This window comes from Phycodurus eques, chromosome 6, assembly GCF_024500275.1.
Source record: "Phycodurus eques isolate BA_2022a chromosome 6, UOR_Pequ_1.1, whole genome shotgun sequence".
Taxonomy (NCBI): domain Eukaryota; kingdom Metazoa; phylum Chordata; class Actinopteri; order Syngnathiformes; family Syngnathidae; genus Phycodurus; species Phycodurus eques.
In genome coordinates, this window is record NC_084530.1 from 27,798,037 (window position 1) to 27,819,147 (window position 21,111).

A 21,111-nucleotide genomic window follows, 5' to 3' on the forward strand; every position below is an offset into this window, starting at 1 on the left:
GATGCATCTAAAGATCATTTGTCCAGTTGTTCCCACAGAGTTGAAAGCACAAAACTGTCCAACATGGCTTTCAGATTCAGAGGCAAGAAAGGTATCGAGATGAACAAAGCCCTAAATGAGAGCCATGTCTCTAGACCTTTGTCCTTAGAGTGGAAAGTACAGTGGAAAAACTGGAAGTTGTACCTTTGAAGGCCAGGATAAAGGGTAATCACTACAAAGGCAGTTCCTTTTTTTGTGCCTTTCCAGTAAGAACAATGACAGACTACTTTTCTGAACCTTGTAAGGAGTGTGTGTGTGCGTTGCACTGTCCTGCTTTTTTTACTGGGTTATTTTCTACGCATGCATGTATACATGTGACCCCGTTACCATGGCCACTGCAAGAGTGGGCATCACTGACACGTCACTGCCAAATAGCATCCACTCGAAAAGGCTTTTAATGGATCATGCAAAGTCCAGTAAGGAAATATTTAACTTGGCCAATTGCTATTTCTTTCAATCGACATTTGAAAGATGACCTTGCGTGTCCTCACCGAGAGCGAGCCGACAGACTTGATTGAGAGTGGATGGAGGTTGGTATTGTGGTTGTTCTTGGATTTTCCCCCACACCCCCCATCCTTTATTTGAAGACATTTTAGGCATTGCAATGAATTATAAAAGCATAACAGATATGCGGGATCTTTTGATGGCAAAATAGAGTTAGAAATGAAGTATTTTTAGTTACGACTCAGCTGCAGATATGGTGTTCCAGTGAGTCTTTCCAAAAATACATGGCAACATTTTTCTGCTTGCTGCTACTTTATGGAATGGTTCTACCTGAATCCCGGCAGGAATGTAAACACAAATTTCAGGTGAAGGTGATGATGCAATACACTGTCATCTAGTGACGACAGTTGCATTTTCCTCCATATCATCGTTGATAAATCATCTTACCCACGCTCATGTGGAACTGGGTTATTTTTGTGCAACATATTTTTTTCCGAGGGAGGCATGTGAAAAACTAGTCAGCACATCTGCCAAACAGTTTGGCTTTCATGTGGAGTTTGCATGTTCTACCCGTGCTTGTGTGGATTTTCTCCAGGCACTCCGATTTCCTCTCAGCCTTTGTGAAATATATATATCATCAGCCCTTATCCAAGAAGTTGTGTTTTTGGCGCGATAAGTGCAGAGATAAAGAAGCCTGCCGACTTTTATTTCTACCTTTTTGTGTGACAGGCAAAGAGCAAAGAGGGAGGCAGAATCCACAAATCCTAAGAGGCATTTCTCTCAAGATTTTCCACACTCATTACTGTCAGTCATCTCCGGTGTGATAGCAGAACTGGTCCTGCTGGGATGCTTACCAACTGTTTCAAAGATGCAGACTGGTTTTCTTGCTTTGTTTTCTGTTTACTCACTCCTGCCACACCCACATTTCCAGGTTTGTCTTCCTTAAATGCTTGTGCTTTCCCGATGGTTGTGAACAGTTGGAACAGGATAGTCAAATGCAGCCTATGCTACTGAGACCCCAGCACCAAGGAACTGTTGACAGGGGGCCAGAAAGCTGCCCTATCGGGTGTCGCCAAAGCGCTCAAGAGCACTGCAACTGCAAGGGCGCTGGTTGGGTAGACCCCAAGTAACCGTTGGTGGATGGAACGAATTAATAGCAATTGAATTCATTTCAATGGGGAAATTTGATTCAATATGAGTACATTGTGTTAAAAGCTGGGACAAAGAAGTCAAGGTGCCACTGCATTCCAAATTGTTCAACATTGCATGATGCTGTACCGTTTACTAACATCTTGGGGTGCATATCTTTTATCATTACGACCAAATTTTAAGAACATTGGGAAAGAATTGAGACTATTGGGCGCTGACAAAACTTGTTAAGCCCCTGACGAGTGACGCATCACAAGTGCGTCTTTATGACAATCTATGAAGATCAACTAGGCAACGTCAATGCCTTCTGGCTCCGTCAACAAAGCTGCTTTCTATTCTTTTTGTAGCTTAAAGTTCAGCCCAACTCACACACTTCAGTTAGATCAGTCCGCTTGAGAGGCTAATCAATCTATTCACTCGTCACAACTAATGTCATGAGTTCGTTTGGTTCTGAAACATTGTAGCTGGCTGGCAATGAACTGGTCCACATGGGGCCAGTTCTCTACAGTGCTTGCCAAGCCAGCTCTGGTGCTCCTGAAGCCCTGCCAGTGACTCTTGTCTGAGGCTGCTTAATATCTCTTCTTGCCTTTTGTTTTTGGCCAGACAGACATCTCCATGGCAACGACCAGAGTGGCAGGTCTCCCTGCACTCTGCTCTGAAATGGAACTGGCACATATATTTTATTGAGAGATGGCACCTAAGAGGAGACATGCGCGGCGGCACTATTTGCCTTTTGTCTTAACAAGTGCGGTCTATAAATATCGAAATGTATTGTGTGATGGGCCAGTAGAACACAGCGGGCCAGAACGTAGGGCCGGGTTTCAAATGCCTGTGCTTTCCATCGTTATCTCACAGGCCATCTTGTTCCCGTAAGCCCCTCATGAATAGACCGAATTAACAGCAGCCGTCCACAACTGAAAAGATTGTTGTGAGTCAGCCGCTTTACTGCCCCCGACAGCGTTTTGTTTGAATGGATGGAGACCGACCAATGACGCCCCATAAGCCAACCACACCCGCTCCGGCAACAGCCTCCCCTCCTCTTCTTGACTCTGTGTCCCCCATTGTTTAAAAATCAAGCATTACTAAACAATCACATCGTAATGATTGTCTCCCACAGTTGAGTCACTGTCCATCAGTTAAAACAACACTGGGAAGTGAAGCACCGTCCATCCATTTTCTATCGCGCTTGTTCTGACGAAACGGTTACGGGTGAGCTGGAGCCTATCCCAGCTGACGAAGCCGGAGTACTGTGAGAAAACACACACAAAGCACGGTGGAAAGGCCCAAACTTCACACAGCAGAGACCCGATCCCACAATGCAGCCTTGAAAGAAGAAGACAAAAAACACACACAGTCCAAACACCAAAACAGAAACAAAAATTAATTGCCGGTGCTCTGTCAGATATCATTTTCAATGGAAGAAATCATTTTCAACAGGATGGTTCATCTTCTTTTCTAAGCCAAAATTTAACAAACAAACAAAAAATCCAACGTCTTTAATTACAGCCTATGTATAATAATTTCAGCACAGTTGCTGATGTAGTACACGTAAAATATAATCTTTTCACATTTAATTATAATTTTTTTTTGGGGGGTGGGGGGGACAAAGCAAATTGGGTCATCCATATTAAACCAACAATGGTAATAACGCACACGTGGCAAAGCTGCGTTTTGAAATAAGAGCATTAAAAGAGACATGATTGATTTTGCCACCGTGTTTGTCCGATGTTGTTTTACTGCCTCTTTGGGGACGTGATGAGTGCGACTGTTCAGTCTGCTTAGTAAAGAAGCACTGCTGGGTCCACATATTTTCCTGAGCATTGTGCTTGTCCCACCGCTTGCCTCCAAATGATCTTCTTATCTCTCCGAGCTGTGCAATCGTCTCCCCTTGTGCTTCTCGTCATTGTGCTTGCCCATATTTCCTTCTCTTTTTCTCTCTCGTACTTCTGTCTTTTGACTTGCACTGCTAATGCCAAAATACGATAAAGACATGCATGTTTTTGCTCGAAGCAGGTTAGAAACGGTGACAAATAATAGTAATAAAGCAAATCTTCGGCGACAAAGTCCGGTGTACCAAATACTTTTTCACTTGTGTTGTGAATGGAAATAACTCACTTGCAGGAAACCAAAATCATCTGATAGCAAGAGCTGAATCTCACAATATGTGAGATTTTACCTCAAACTAATGGCTTTGACAGCACTCAGATGTTTCGCTGACTTATAATCAAGAGAATAGCCATGACGACCTCGGATAACCAACGTTTAGGGCTCTATAATATTGGCGGTCGAGCCAGGATGACTCTTGGCGTTGCGGCGCTTGTACTAACCTTGCTGCACACACATTATAGAGACACGATGTTGTAGCACAAAGGCGTTTACGAGCCTTTATCTTTACCTTTGTGACAATGTCAAGTTTACCTTTGATCGTTTTCCAGATTTACCACTGTGGCTTAAACTGTAAGAGGATTCGGGTAGCAAATGATGGGTTGAATGAAATGTTGCTGCTCCACTGTGGCTATCCAACGTCCACATACGGTATGTGCACTTGCGCACTTGATAATGCACTTGGCACTTTAATGCTACTCTGCTTTTATGTATTGTCAACATGGCACAAAATGATACATTCAAATTGTTTCATTGTCACAATTGCTGCTCCGCCACTTGCTTCGCCTTTCGTTGTGAGTTGAGAAAAGACCAGATTCCTTTTTTTTCTTTTTTTTTTTAAATAATTAAATTAAGTATCATCTGCATTTTCCAATAGCTCTCCTAATCTCCCTATTAAGATATTACGCTTGGCTAAATATGGTAATAGTGTATCAAATAAAAACTTTCCTGTGATTCCCACTCCATTTACTGTATATAAGTTTGAGATGTCCCAAAAAATGTATCCACACTTTGAATGAATGCAGTATTTAACAAAATACATTTCATTTTCGAACTGTAAAAGAGTCAATATACAATTTATAATTGGTGCTTTGTTTTCAAAGTGCTTCTTGTCACATTACTGCTGATAACAAAAAAAAAAAAAGGATCAAAACCTTTGTACTTCAACTGCCTGAGACTTCCAGTCCCATTTTAGCATAATTAACGTTTTTTTTAAAAAGATCAGTCCTGCTTATTACTTCCAAAGGGTTCAATTTGAAAAGAAAGCACCATCACTCAAGCTTTTGGCGCGAACAATTGATTCATCTGGACTTTGCTTTTTAAAGCGCAAGTTATTAATCTCCTTTGTAAGGAAAGGCGAGGAAAGTCATGTGCCTTTTAGTCCACAGTGGTAGTGATGAAGGCTGTAAAAATAGGAAGTAATTGTGCACTGTGGTTAAAAAAAAAAAAAGAAAAATCCAGTTTATCGTCATGTGGAAAGCTAAGAAACCAGCTTTTGCGAAATGGTAAGTTATTACTTCTTAAATCAATTTAGTGTTATTGTAAGAATATTTTTGCAGTATTAACTAGGAATGACATTTTCTTGAGGTACTGTATATAAAGGGAAACCAAACCAAAAAATCTAAATAGCGCTACAGTTTAAGACGGAATTCATGGCGAGCGCCATAATCACTGCTTAAAGTCTGTTTGAGTTGTTTCTGGAGGCTTTCGATTTGGTCTATTTCCAGGCCAACGTGGCTCTCGTATTTACTGTGCCCCATAGACACCCCCAATTACGCAACCTGACTGCTCGCCAGGCTCCCACGCGGTCACCAGTGAGCTGCAGAGGCGCGCCGATCAGTGTCCCACATCAACGCCCGCCGAGGGGAATCAGCTGGGATTTGATTAGAACATATGTTCTTGTATGAGGAAAGCGAGTGCCGACATCCCCCGAGGGAAGCGATCATTCTGTCAGTGCTTTCCAAATCTCTAGTCAAGACGGACAAGTCCAAGCTTTCATTTCATTGCTCATATCAGTGCATTTATGTACTCTAGTTAAAAAGTATTGGTGCCCCCTAACTACTACTATTTCCAATGCCTGAGCCAGCTCCTTTGCTAAGCTAACACTAAGGCGTATCTACATTGCCAGGTTACCCGCTTAACATTACAAACTGTGAGAATCCAGCAGTACTCACGCCTTTGACTCATCTATTAACACGTATGACTCCTCTCTAAAAATGTCTCCGTCGAGAGGACACTTTCGATATAGGCTTCCACACCTAAAGATGGAAATATCTCATAAAAGTACTGACCTAAATAAAACGTGACACATGGCGTGACACCAGCCGGTGTGTGCGCTAGCACGTTGGGTATTTTCGTCTGCAACTTGAGTTTGTGGCGTGATCCGTGTCTGTCATATCAGCCAGGTCGTCACGAAGATGTCCTGGAACAGTCACGTAAAATCAAGTCTGGATCAGGCTAAAACCGATGCTGAGACGTTAAAAGAAGGGAGCGCTTCGTCTTGAATTCCTTCTCTTAACCGTGCTTGTTGAGAGCGGTCTGTCTTTCGGTATGTGTTGTAGAAAGCCAAAGAAAAGGTGAATTGCTAGTTAAGAGTAAATCCCTTGTAAGGATGAAATGATTTATGCTTTACTGATAAACCGTGATAACATTTTGGATGGTTGGTATTACAATTTAAAACTGTAATTTTCACTAATACAGTATATATATGTACATGTATTTTGCCTCTTTGTGTGCAGTAGTTGTCTTTCCGCTACTAGCAGCAAAGAAACAGAGAAAGACTGTAGAAGATGAAGACAACAGAGCAGACATTTTTGTTTTTTTCCCCAATATTTGTATATTTTTATCCAATTTGTATTTTTGTGTAATATTTTTTTGTGAAAATTTGAGTTTTTGTGTCATATTTCTGTATTTTTTTGCACAGCGTTTTATTGTTTTTGTCTATAATTTAATATTTCTCTAAACTCTATTTGTTCATCTGATGTTTGATTTTTTTTCAATTTATCTGTGTATTCTTTCTTAGATTTGTATTTTTCGGCTACTATTTGCGCATTTCTTCGTCCGATATTTTATTTTTCAGGTGAGGATAATCGGTGTAAAAAATTGAAGGGTGGGTGGATCTAATATATTCTTGTGTATTTTTTTATCTTGTTGCATTTTTGTTTTGTTGTTTTCTTCTATTATTTAGTATTTTTTAATGGTATTCATCTGTTTGACTATTTTTTACAATATCAGTGTATTCTTTGTTCCATTATTATTTTTCAGCTACTATTTTCACATTTCTTGTCCAATATTTTTGTATTTTTCATCTAATATATTCTTGTTTTGTATTTCTATGATTTTATATTTTTCATCTAATATTTGTGCATTTTCCCCAATATTTTTGTCATATTTGTACATTTTTAGCTAATTATCTGCATTGTTTTCCTTTTAATATTTATGTTTCATCTAATACTTTCCCATTTTCTGAAATGTGTCTTTTTTTTTGTTTCAGACTGCATATTTTTGTTCAGTATTTTGTATAGTTACCTTAATATTTTTTTTGTAGAGGTTAAACTGTTAAACCCTCTGCTTTCGTGTGTGTTTCCAGGGACCCAGCTCACTGGAGGACCTGAACAACACGCAACAGCCCAGAGGCCGCAACAGTTTTGTCCAGGAGCACTTCCAGGCCCAGTACAGGTGAGACCATGCAGAGGACTTCTCTTTTTATGCAGTTGTATCCTTTTGTAGAATGCTTGTAATTTTGGTATCTTTACAATAGTCTCACTTTTAATCTTTTTGACTCTGATGGCTTACTGGCAGCTTTTATTTTATTTTTTATCACAGCATTAAATACGTGCACACTCGCAATAGCATGGTGCAAGTAAGTCAATCGGGTTGTTTATTCAGAGCAGCTTTGCAAGTGGAGTGAGGCGGTGTTTGTGAGGCTAGCAAGAGTTGAGGACCGAGGAAGGCCTAAAAGAAAATGTTTTGATTTAAAACAAGAAAAGGGCAATGTTAATTCTTTTTGCTTTTATATGAATTCCCTTTATATCCAGAAATATTTTAGCAAGTGAGCTCCATGAAGGAATGGGGCTTCAGAGACTTGTGACATATATATGTATGTAAAGGAGAGGCACCGTTGCCGATGCACTTTATAGTTTGTTGTTGTTGTTTTGTTTTTGTTTGGTTTTTTTTTTAAGTTGAGTGAACACGCCGCAACCCCACCAGGACACGCCTCTTAAAGGCACACACGTCTCTAACACCCAGACGCTACAATGCGTACAGTATTTTCACACGTTATATGTTTCAGAGTGTTTAAATGAGAGCCAAAGTAATACTGTTATTGCTTTGGCCTGAGAACAAAAGCGATGACTGGGCAGGTTTTTCAGCGAATAAGGGGGGGATACGTTGAGGAAAATTTGCGAAAGACAAACCGCAAATATGCGGTGGTTCACTGTAAGGTTCTGTTTTTAATTACTTTATGTTAAGTACGACATTATGAATTACGATGTTCATCATTTTCAGTGCCAATATGTCCATCGTCTCATGTGTTCATGTTTCCACACACTCAATTCCTCCTCGAGCCGTTTCGCAATGAGCAACCCAAGGCACTCGTCTTCTTTTTCTGCAGCCACTCGGTATTAATCGAAGGTTCCGGTGCCCTCTATTGGAAGTGAAGCCACATAGCCTTGAGCGGCACGCCGAAAGAATGAACACAAATGCTCGTAAATTGAAGAATTTAAGAGACACATTTGAGTCAGGGGCGGGGGGAATCCTCCTGATTATATCCAATACCTTGTAGGTGTTCGCTCATCAGATAAAGGAGCAACACACACGCACACACACACAATGGGTTTGTAATCACTTGTTTGACTGACAGCCCTTGTTAAGTCCACAGCGCCAGTGAGTTGGTGCTTCAACCGTTGGACGTTCTGTCACTGATTAGCTGCCGTAGCGTCACAGCTAACAAGCTTATCGTGCAACTGCAAGACTCGCAATATTGGACTGAAGAAAAAGATGTCTCTTCACCCCTCTACTTGACTGAGAGGGGGTCCGAAAGGACCAGTGTACTCGTTGCCCGCTTGGGCAAATGTACTGGAGAGTCTTTTGTGTGTCACAGTGACAATAACGCATGCTTTTGTCAAATTGGAGAAAATGAGACCACGTCTGGCACATTTACAACCCAAATTCCAATGAAGTTGGGACGTTATAAAAACAGAATACAATGATTTGCAAATCTTGTTCAACCTATATTTAATTGACTACACTACGAAGGCAAGATATTTAATGTTCAAACTATTCAACTTGATTGTTTTTCGCAAATAATCATTAACTTAGAATTATATGGCTGCAACACATTCCAAGAAAGGTGGGCTTGTACATAATTCAACTACAAAGCTGTTCTAAAAGACAGTGTAATGTTCCCATGTAGCTATCAGGGAATCAAACAAAATCCAATAAAAAACAACAACAATGGACGAACTGTCTCCGTTGCTAGGTTACGTCTTCAGCTTTCTATTTTGTTCAATGAATAGCTTAGGTGACAAAAAGCCACGAATTCAAACAACAAGATCAGTAAATAAAGCCGCCCCGCTAAATTTCATGTCGCCCAGCAACTGAAAACAAGTGAATTTACTTGATTTTGATCTTGTCACTAAACCTTTGCTGTTGTGATCGTCAGTCATAGGTGGCCGTTAGTAACAGTAGAGCAATTTCATTTCCTGGGTTTTGTTTGTGTCGTGTTTGTCGACCTGCAACTGTCACTCACTCGCTTCCTTCTTGTTAAATTGGTCTCTCTTCCTCTCGTCTTCCTCCCCCATTCCTTTCATATCTTCCGTAGATGCTCCTCAGAGGGAGTCGGCGGAGTTCTCTGATCTGAATAAATGTTTGCGATTAGAGCCCGTGCTGTCTTGTGCATTGGGCCGCCGTCGTGGGAAACGGCGCTCGCGTCGCCCGTGTTGCGACGCTCGCGTTTGAATCTTTGTCTTTGTCGGGGCCTCGCTCCTCCTCTCTGTCTGTCACCCTGACTTTGTGGTGTCTATTTGTAATGGCCTGTTGTCTCCGAGACGCCGTCTAGCTCTAAACAAGTTTATATAACATATATGATGGATGAGCTGATAGAGTGCTGCATTGGCCGCCTTCTCAAATGCTTGTACTTTTGCCTAGTTTCCCCACTTTCATGTTTAAGATCATCAAACAAATGTAAATATCAGACAAATATAACCCAACTGTTTTTAAATGATGATTTCATTTATTAAGAAAAATAAGTATTCAGTTACCTGGCCTTATGTGGAAAAAGTAATTACCCCCCTTGTTAAATCATAAATGAATTGTGGCTAATCACAATTTTGGATTAATTTTCACTGATCACACCCAAGCATGATTACCTCCAGACCTGTTCGATCAAGAAATCACTGAAACAGAATCTGTCTCGACAAAATCAAGTTGGACAAAAGATCGAAAAAAGCGGCAGCAAAATAACACAATCCAAAGAAAATTCCAGAACTATGGCGAAATTAAGTATTTGACATCTATCAGTCTGTGAAGGGTTACAAAAGCCATTTCTAAAGCTTGAGGGTTCCAGCGAACCATAGCGAGAGCCATCATCCTCACATGGAGAAAACACGGAACAGTGGTCGGCCGACAAAGATTACCCCAAGAGAACGGCAATGACCCTTCCAGGAGGCCACAATGGAACTCAGGACAACTTCGAAAGAACTGCAGGCCTCCCTTGCCTCTGTTGAAGTCAGTGTTCATGACACAACAACAAGGAAGAGACTGGGCAAAAAATTTGTGGGGGTATTTGTATTTGGCGATGTGTCCACATGGACCCGCCACAGTATTTGACAAAATGTAATTCATCAGCTTAATTTGCTAATACAGTCAAATCTTTACGGGCGATGGCTTTATAGGTGGGGGGATAGGGTTAAATTAGCCAGTGTTGACTTTGCGCAAGCGCCATTCATTTGAGGTCTTGACATGGAGGGGTGAACATCTCCTCCTCTGGAGTCTCCAATGATACCACAGAGAGTCAGCAGATTTGCTGCTTGTGGCTTTTTTGAAAATTGTCAGAAAAGTAGCTGAATATTACGGGTTGCACGGCTTGGGCTTTTTTGTTAAGTCAACGGTAATTTGGTGAGGTCAAGTTGACGCTGTCGTTGATATTTTTCGGTACAGGACAGTCTACTCACACGATGAAAAGTAGACGAGCAGTCACTCAACAACCTCTTTATTGAGACAATGGTTGGCTAAAGTCAGCTGTAACCGTACCAAAAAACATTCAAGTATATCACCAACAAGCGGCAACAAAAGCTATGACATTTTACAAAATCCAATTCCAATGAAGTTGGGAAGTTGTGTAAAACATCCTACAAAGGCAAGATATTGAATGTTGAAACCGATGAACGTTATTGTTTTTCCATTTTGAATTTGACGCTTGCAACAGGTTCCAAAAAAGCTGAGACGGGGACAACAAAAGACTGGGAAAGTTGAGCAATGTTAAAAAAAAAAAGAAACAGCTGTCTGGAACATTCCATTGGGTATAAAAGGAACATTCCCGAAAGGCTCAGTTGCTCACAAGCAAGGATGGGGCGAGGGTCATCACTTTGTGAACAACTGCCTGAGCAAATAGTCCAACGGTTTAAAAACGTTTCTCAATCAAAAGATTCAGAGAATCTGGAGAAATATGTGCACGTAAGCGGCAAGGACGAAAGCCAACATCGAGTTCCAGTGCCATTCGATCCCTCCGGCATTTGCACAAAACAGAACAGTGATTTGAAGAAGAATGTTGGAGACCTTTTAATTGACCCCTGGGAACATATAATTCTAAATTATCCTATCAGATTGAAGTCTGCAGGATTTTCAATTGGGCACCGAGACTTTGTCGATTGAATTTTAGTTGTAATAATCTCAATTTCTAATGAACCCGCAGTGATTTATTCAGTAAGTTTTCCATCACTGATTACTGTGGCTCTTTCTAATAAAAGTTGGATGATGTTAGTGTTGATATCTGTGTGCGTGTTTGCTTCCCGTGGGTGTAAAGAGCTTCACTGCTGCTCTTGGTGCCCTTTTCTCCGTCCTTATTGCGCTCTCGTCTTTGCTCTCTCTCTCGTCAACTTGGCTGTCCCGTGCCCGACCTTGTGTTGATATTTAATGCATCCCCCCGCTGAAGCCCCCTGCACTTTGTTGTCACTCCCTTTGCCTCTTTGCTCACTCGCTTTTGTTTCCCTATCGATCTTAGCTCTTAGATGCCTCCGCCGCCCTCATCATCCAGAATCTATTGGTCACTGTGATACAACTGATCATCTGACCATGTTTTTATTTCGTGCTTAAAATCTGAACAGCACCCCATTTTTTTGGGGCGGGGTGGGGGGTGGGGGGGTTGCTTAACTCCATATCCAGATGGCCTAATTCAAGACTTCTCATCCACACTCTGCTGCATGCAAATGACCAGACTTTGAACTTGTGCCTTGCACACTGATGCCATACTTAAGAGGATTTGTTGTCTGTGCTGATGATACTTCATACCTCTTGGTCCATCAGACCAACACTGTGTATGCGAGCGATTTCTACCCTCTAATGGCCACTTCTATGCAAGAGCTAAAGGAGCCTTGTGACAAGTAGACTCGAATGCACTTAAAAAGTGTCATATACTACAGTAATGGCAAAATGGTGTTATGAAAAATACACATTTTGCAATATAAGATTTCCTCAAATTGTGGTTGTCCCTCTTAATAGATGACGTGTCCCAATTAGTCGCTGGGTGAGTCATCCACCGACGACAAAGAAATGCCTCTGTTGTGTTTGTTTTCACGTTTTCAAGAAGTTCCCTGCAAAGATCTCCTCGGAAATGGTATGATTAGTTAAAATAAATACATGTATATGTATATGTATATATGTATGTATATATATATATATACACACACACACACACAGTGAGGCTAATGGAATTATCGGATTCAAATGTTTAATATTTTCTTAGCTAAAAGCCAAATATTGCTCACATTTTCTTTTCTTTTCTCCGCAGGTCATCTCTGACTTGCCCTCATTGCCTTAAGCAGAGCAACACCTTCGACCCCTTTTTATGTATTTCCCTGCCCATCCCTCTGCGACAAACCAGGTAATGTACGGAAAAACACAATTCCCCATTTAGAATAATTTTTTTAGTTAAAAAGATCAAACACTCACACCATTCTATCCTAACTATTTGTGTGATGCTGCTGATAATGCAGATGCTCAATGGCTCAAAATCTTTAATTATCTGGATCCTCATTCACTTTTAAATAAAGGACATGCTACAACAGCAAACAGTGTGAGTGGTGTACCTCATGGTTCAGTACTAAGGCTCCGTACCTACTCTTAAGTGGCACAGTTCAGGTATGCGCCATCATGGTAGCGTAAATAGAAAAAAAAAAAGAAGATGCATGCAGTCGGATATCTTCGTATTGGAATCAGACCTCTTCTAAATGTGGTTAAAAATCGGACACTCATATCTGTCAAGGTGAGTGCAGCGTAAATGCACAAATCGGATACACGCCGTCAAAAGATTGACATCATTGAAATATATCGATTAGTGATGTATAACACCTGTGTCTGCTCAAACAACACAAACACAAGCACCCACTGTAAATCTAAACTACAGCAAACACGCAGATACTGTAAAATGAAAATATGATGCATCAGAGGTGTGTCAATCATTGAATAAACAAAGTAATAGACAATGTTGAGGTTACCCTCATATAAATCAATGGAGGAAAGAGTCATCCCAGGCCAACTAACCGCTATGTTGCGTTTAATTGTTAAATCCTGTATTGATGCATCATGGCTTACTACTTAAAAGCACATTGATGATTCAAGCGAGTCATTCTCCATTACTTTTTGTAGCTAATGTAAAGCCAATGTAGCCAATGTAGCTACAAGATGCATACAGCTGAGCTGACAAATACAATGTTACAAAAATGTCTCCATTTATGCCTAATAAATATGTCCTTGTTTCATATTTCATGCTGACAGACCACACTTGGGAGTGTCAGAGTTGTGTTTGCAGCATGCGGTCCCTTTCATTACACAAAACACACAAGCTGGGGTGATTCCATGCTCCTGCTGCAGCAGTATTTAAGCAGAAGGCCTGCTGAGTCTGACGTCCCGGAAGACCCAGCATGAGCAGGCTAGCAGCAAGACACCGATGCCTGTGTGCTGCAGATAAAAACAATACCAGTAATACAATTCAGAAAAAATATCCTGAACCAAACTGTAGTGCTTCGTGTAAATTGGGACTTTGAATATACTGGAAACTAAATCATTTCCAAAAGTCCACAAATAGAAAAAATAGTCATGCATATGAATTTAGGAGCTTAGGATAGGAAAATACTTTGCTGCACAAATAGCTGCATGTGAGGCGGGATAATATTTGAATCTAAACATTCAAGGCATGTTCAGAAACAAACAACTGGTGTGACAAATTCCAGTATTAGTTCACCAGCTCAAAGCGATAAAGCGACATAAGGTGTTCAAAGATGACGTCTCTATTTCCTGTTGCTCTCAACAGTCATCCTGCACTCTCATCCCATTTCATTTCTCATTGCTGTCTCACCCGGCCGCATCTGACATAATTAAAACAACAACACATACTCTCCTCCCTCCTAACACATTCGACAGTTGAACTGTGAAGAGATGGGAGAATAATCCAATTAGATATGAAGTCACACACAGACAAATTAGATTATCCGTCCCGGTGAAATTGGATTTCCTACAACAGCACCACAAATCAACTATTTCCCCCTAAAAAGGCGTTACACATCAAACCAAATTAAAATGCGCATCATGCGCATCTGGCGGCACGGTGTGAGACTGGTCTCACACCGTGCCTGCCTCACAGTCCTGAGGACCGGGGTTCAATCCCCGGCCAGCCCCGCCTGTGTGGAGTTTGCATGTTCTCCCCGTGCCTGCACTCCGGTTTCCTCCCACATCCCAAAAACATGCATGGTAGGTTAATTGACGACTCTAAATTGCCCGTAGGTGTGAATGTGAGTGCGAATGGCTGTTTGCTTGTATGTGCCCTGCGATTATTGGCTGGCAAGCAGTTCAGGGTGTACCCCGCCTCCCGCCCGATGATAGCTGGGATAGGCTCCAGCACGCCCGCGACCCTAGCGAGGAGAAGCGGCTCAGAAAATGGATGGATGGATGGATGGATGGATGGATGGAAGGGTGCGCATCTTCCTAATACTCTGGAATCTTTTGTTTTGTTGGATTCATGATGATTCAACTCGGTTAAATGCTGCTGTTGCAACAGCAAAACGCAAACATGACTTACGTTGTCTGTGGTGTCCTCTAGGGCCACAAAATCAGATTAATTTCTGTACGGTACTTGCGAAAGCACCAATGTACCGTGTTTCTCTCATAGATGGTACATAGTAGTGTTTTTGTTTAAATGTTTTTTCTTTTTGTATATTATACATATTTTATACTCGTGTCGTCACGTGTAAATAAGTAGTCAAGGAATAAGAGTTAAAAGGGGTGACTATTCAAAAAGGTTGGTTAAAAACAGTTAACTTGAACTGTTGTTATTCAGTACACTACGGAATGCCGAGTTTGCAGACGAGCAAAATGAAGAAATAATGTTGTGAGGAAAAAAGGTTGTTCTCTTCAAGCACAAACCACATACCGATACCAAACCGTACTGTGGGTTACCAATACTGTCCCATCCTTCGTAATTACTGGCGTGGACTCTATGTACTCGATGCTGTTTTTTGACACGTGAACATGAACATGAAGTTAGCTGCTAAGTTGTGAACGAGGTGTATATGTAGTATTAAATATGATCCTCCATTATGTAGAGAGGGTGTTGTTGTTGTTGTTGTTGTTTTTTTTAAACAACAATTAGCGTCCCAGTAGACTGTGACGTGAGTGGGCTACGGGACTTATTTGTTCCACTCGGCTGGGCAGTACCTCACTGAATTGCTCTACAATCCAGTTTCACTTCAAGTGTAACATATCCGTCGTATTGTTTAATAGTAGTGCGAATAAAGGCCTCAATGCTTCTCTGTTTGCAGGCCAATGTGTGTGACGCTGGTGTTCAGTACCAAGAGTCAGCGATATCTACGAGTCGGGCTCGCCGTGCCTCTCTTTGGTTCACTCTCAAGCTTGAGAGTCATGGTGGCAGAGGAGGGAGGCATCTCTCCAGACCAGGTATTCGTTTATTTCATTGTATTTATTTTTTTCATTTGCCTGAACAAAGGCTCAGTGTTAGCTCTTCCCAGCCCTTTAGCGCTGGTACAGCTAGAATTAACTTCAGCCTATGAAGAGTTTTAATAGTGCAAATTAAGAGCTGAAGAATTCGAATGTGCGTTGGTATTTTATGTGTTGTCCGTCTGGTTCCCCCGGTAAAGGTCATCCTGGCCGAGTTGTACTCCACCGGATTCCAGCGTTCCTTCTCAGACGAAGATGACCTGACAGCCATCGCTGATAGCGACGTCATCTACGCCTTCCAAGCTCCGCCTCTGCACGGTCGTGGAGGCTCTGCGCAACACTCAGGTACCCATGGCAACAGGTTATGCATCATCATCATCATCATCATCTCCAGCCCAGATTTCCCTCCATCATCCAAATGCTCTCCTGTTCTGCCTCTCTTTTTGACGAGCATTCCCACAGACACATTGCGATTCATGAAACTGCCATGGTGCCTTGTGTGTCTGCGAGCCCGCTTTGCACATTCGTGCATTGAGCTTCTTTAAGCACGAGCGCCGCAGCGCCTTTGATTGCCCGAATGCCTCAACGCCGCCTGGTGCGTCACGTGACCTCATCCAAAACTGTTTTTATTTTTACTCCAGCAGCAACTTGGCTGAATGAGCTCCTGCAAAAACAACTGTAAATATATTAAGTTCAGTAATTAAATACAAAAGCTAAATGAGTTTAAAAAAAAAATACATTTCTTCCACGAAAATACTATACATTTATTGGGGTTAGTCATGACTCTTAATAAATATGACAAAAACTGATTTTAAATTTTTTCTTTTTTTGGGGGGTGAGTAGATTGCAGGATGCAAGGTACTCTCTGTGGTTGGGTAGATGTCCCCTGCCCCTTAAATGGAAAAATACAGACAACTCAAACTCAACTAATGTTAGCAAGTAAAGCAGAATCTGTCAGCGGGGAGCATGCTGGAATTATTTTTGCTTTTAAGCACTTAAAGGCTTACAATATTGGCCTGCGGATTCATTTTATGCTGCATTTATAAAGAAAAACACTTCAAAATATAGCTCAATAAATTGGCGGCCATGTAATTTTATGGCCGTTCTTTCTAGAGGATTTTAAAGCTTGGATTTGGAGACGTAAATATGCTTGTATATACAATCACACTAACATTCTTCTGATAAACACTCACAATCAGATGAAGATGCACCTGGCTGATGAAAAATGACCTTGATTGTACATTGTGCAGTTACCTCCTCATTTTGGAGGGTTAAAAGACATATTGCACTCTTATATATTTGTATTAAAAATGGAGGTACAAGCTGTTGTAGCTGCGATGGAAAATCACCAAAAAGGAACTGGAAGAAGGCTGCATCTGGCTTCTTTCCTCTGCCTAATCTCTTTCTTCACAGTCAGCAAGAGAGCTCAGGTGGTCTGTGGCCATTGATGCTTGTTTACAGTCACGACCTTTGATTCATGCAGGTTTAAGCTTTGCAGCCCTCTGGGTATTTTTAGCCAGTGTGCACATTGTTAGTGATAGGGGTCACTCACTAAGTTATTGACGCACATCATGCCAGAAGTCTCTCTTCCATCCAATCTTGATGTTTTCTCTTCCATTTTTTATTTCAAATGATTATTATTTTTTGTGTGGCACAACTATGCTGGGAATGAGGGTATCAGCGTTTATAGGCTTTGATGAATAAAGTTAAAGTCAAAGTCACGACTAGTATTACCAATGTCTGGATGGATGGAATAAAAGATGGGTGTATCATCAGAAGGATGGTTGGATGGATCACTGGATGATAGATGATGGGAGGTTGATTAATTGAAGGGTGAGTGGGGAAGGATGGGTGGATTTATCGGTGGGTACGTGTGTACTCATGGAAGGATGGATGAATGGCCAGGGGAGAAAGTGAGTGGATGGATGGAAGAGTGGATGTTTTTTGGGTTGTTGGATTGGTGCATGGATGGAAGGATTCATTGATAGGTGCTTTCGATGGAAGGAGGGATCAGTGAATGGGTAATAATCTACAACCACAATAGTAGACATGTTGTAAAATGAACACTGTTCTGACAGTGTCCATCAAAAGTCAGCATCATTAATTTTGTAAAGAGAGAATATTTTCTGTGTCCAGTGAGTATAACAATGGCGAGGGGACAGACAGAGAGAAATTATCTTTACAATAGAGCAGAGGTGGCAGTCAGTTACATATGTCCAAGTATGTTGTAAGCGCCCTCACTAGTCTAAACACGGTATTCTGAATAATATTGCGTTCGTGGAATAAGAATGAATCAGATAAAGTCAACAGTTTTCACCGATCCCAAGTGGCAGCCATGTTGGCCAATAGTGCCCTCTGCTGTCGACTAATATTAACAGCACAAGTGCCCTCGCGCTTGCATTGCAACAGGTCAGCGGTCTTTGAAAGATAGCTACGACGACAAAACTAGGACAAACACGTGCATGGCATGGATGGATGGACACCTAATTAAGGATTTAATTTTAAGTGGGTGCATGAAATAAGTAATGACCAGTTCAGGGTGTACCCCGCCTCTCGCCCGAAGATAGCTGGCATGGGCTCTAGCACGCCCGCGACCCCACTGAGGATAAGCGGTACAGAAAATAGATGGCTGGATGGATGACTCAACATAGACCCCCAGTTTTCTGTGTGTCTAATGTTTGTGTGTGTTTAGATTTGCTTTCTGTTTTATGATGTCAGAACGTGGCTTTAATCGATCGCTGCGGCGGCGTTAAACAAGCGTCGTATAATGAAATCATCGAGTAAAGTCCAAGTGTGTTTCTCAAGAAAACAAGACGTTTGGCCTTTTGCGTCGCCTCAAGCTATGAACAAATTTCCATCACTGTGTGTATGAGGTGCATGTAAGTGTTTGTTGCAACAAATGTTCCTGTTCTACACAGTGGAAATAGAAAGGGCAATTTTGCAGTGACTATTGAAGCGTAAACTGGGAAACATTACACTGCTACTAGACAGTCTGGAGTTTTCTTTGGGTACACCTCCTGCACAATCCATGTGCGTATTAATATATTATGTTCGATAAATTTTTTTCTTTTTTGCTATTATTGTTTTGAATTGTATTCTTTTGTGCTACATTAACTTTCTGCTTTTACAGCAGGAACGGACTGAAATGCATTTATTCATTGTCATTCATTCATTACTGTTTTCCTTGAGATTTTTTTGCAACTTTTTTTTTCATGATTATTTTTATTTTTTTAGGGGGCTTAGGATAAAGATCAACTCTTTTCAACTTTATATAGTGGGATCTGTCAGCCCTCAGCCCGTCTGTGATTAAGGTCGATTTCTGCTTTCGCTTTAAAACATTTTACTGCCCTCAGGTGCCCAGGTAAAGTCCCCTTTCTTTTTTTTAAAAAAAAAGAATAAAAGAAAAATGTTATGCATTGTTTTGTATTTTTTTACAATTTTATATTTATATATGTATCTCAAGGACACATCCTATTACACAGTAGCGTCCTATAATAGTTTGTCCTCTTCTACTTGTCTTTCCTCAGGGTATCACCACAGCCTCCCCAGTTCCCCCCACAGCTCCTCGGCTGCGAGGTTGCCATCGTCCGGCACGCTTTCCACTGAGTACCTGAATCAAGGCGGCTCGTCCAAAGTTCTGGTCCTCCTCTGCAACACGTCCGGATGCGGTCAGCAGGCCGTCAGGTGAGCTGTAGATTTTAAAAGCAACTTGCTCAGGCTGTCATGATAACGAAGCAGCAATATTTTCACGGGAATGTCGGAGATGTCCCTCTTAAAACGCCCGTCGTTAATTTTAGGAGGTAATGATGAGCCCTTTGCTCATCGCTGAACTCATCGAAATTGAATGGTTGTGGTTCGGAAAGTGCTCAGTCATTTAAATGGGGCTCTGTGTCTTTAAATTAAAATGGGGGGGGGGAAACAGAAGTACAGTATACCGGTATTTTAGTGCTAAGCCAAGACATACATTTGGATGGATTGTGTACACTTTACTGTGCAATTTCCCCTTCAGGCCCATTATGCTATTGTCCTTTTCGATTGTGGGTGATGGATTTAACAAGGTGTCACCTTCACTCACACTGCTCACAGTAATTGTTTGCAGTTATGTGCTCATTCTGTGCGCCACATCCCATTTTTCTTTGATAATGTTCACTGAATGCAGCATTGACTCTCCTGGCTGCTGACTTTGCTTGTAAGGTCAAGGCGTCAACAGCCATTCTGAGGTGTCGTGCGGGTTAGAGGTCTGCAGTTTTTTGTTTTTTTCTTTTCGCTGCGACATGAGTTCTATATTCCTCAGGGCGATGTTTATCTGCTCTTTTTTTCCTATTCTGATAAGGTTCGGGCCGCCATTTCTCATGCTGGAAGACAGGAGCATCTCTTGGGAGCAGCTGCAGCAGAGCATCCTCACCAAGCTCTATTATCTGATGCTGAACAGATCTCAGGCTCAGGTAAATGCCATCAGCTCCAGTAGACGCTAGTCCACCAGGCTCACTGGAGCCAGAAAACAAGTGTGATGGATTTTCAATTACACTGTACTTGAATGCAATTGGCCATCTTTGCTTTTTTCCAGATTCAGAAACATAGAACCGTGAAGAGTGGAATACCGCTGAGGTGGTACAGTTGGCTGACTAAAATTTTAAGTCACATAAAAATCCAGTTAATCTTGTGAGACTTCAGCTCAGGGAAGTTTTATTTTTTATTTTTATGTGATACCACCAAAGGGTTGATGATAATCATGGAAATTGAGCACATTGTAATTTGAGTAAGCACGACACGTCCCTGCCCTGGCTGCTCAGAAAGAGCCGACGAATGGAATGAACACCGAAAATGAAGCGGTGCTTCGTCTTTACGCGTCAAGACAGACACCTCCCGAGCGGCGATTTCTGCATGCGTGTTACTTAACAGTTGAATAGCGTTATTCTTTCGCCCATTTGTATACTGCTGTGACAATTAAGAATGTTAAAATGTTACAGAAAGCTTTGCTGGTACTATTAAGAGGTTTTATGATGACAACGGTTTGACCCTGTAAAGCAGAGGTGTCAAACACAAGGCCCGGGGCCAGATCCTGCCCACCACATCATTTTATGTGGACCGCGAAAGCAAATCATGTGCGTCGACTTTGTTTCTTGCTAAAATACCAAAATTACAAAGTGTCTTCACTTTTAATAACATTGAAGTATTGCATTTTTTTTAACCAATTTTCCCTTTTAAAACAAATAGTTATTTTTTGGACTGATTTCAAAAGTAGTTATCCATCAATTTGTTTCACAGTCATAACGGCCTTCTGAGGGAATTCATAACTACAATGTGGCCTGCGACAAAAATGAGTTCAACTCTCGTGCTGTAAAGGAGTCATTATTTTTCCGATATTTCCTAAAGCAACGTTTTTAGAGGAATGAAATCTGTGATCATTTTTTGTCATCATCAAAC

At 41.4% G+C, this 21,111-nt stretch overlaps 1 protein-coding gene across 2 annotated transcripts in view; it reads left to right on the top strand.

Annotated features, from left to right (window-relative positions):
• The window catches only part of usp43a (ubiquitin specific peptidase 43a), a 69,746-nt gene that overhangs the window by 22,638 nt on the left and 25,997 nt on the right, over positions 1-21,111 (top strand). For both annotated transcript variants that reach the window (XM_061679469.1, XM_061679470.1), the window contains exons 3-8: positions 7,106-7,194; positions 12,524-12,616; positions 15,549-15,684; positions 15,885-16,029; positions 19,212-19,368; positions 20,018-20,129. In XM_061679469.1, the coding sequence (XP_061535453.1) occupies positions 7,106-7,194; positions 12,524-12,616; positions 15,549-15,684; positions 15,885-16,029; positions 19,212-19,368; positions 20,018-20,129 (732 nt within the window). The remainder of the gene's footprint in view (positions 1-7,105; positions 7,195-12,523; positions 12,617-15,548; positions 15,685-15,884; positions 16,030-19,211; positions 19,369-20,017; positions 20,130-21,111) is intronic.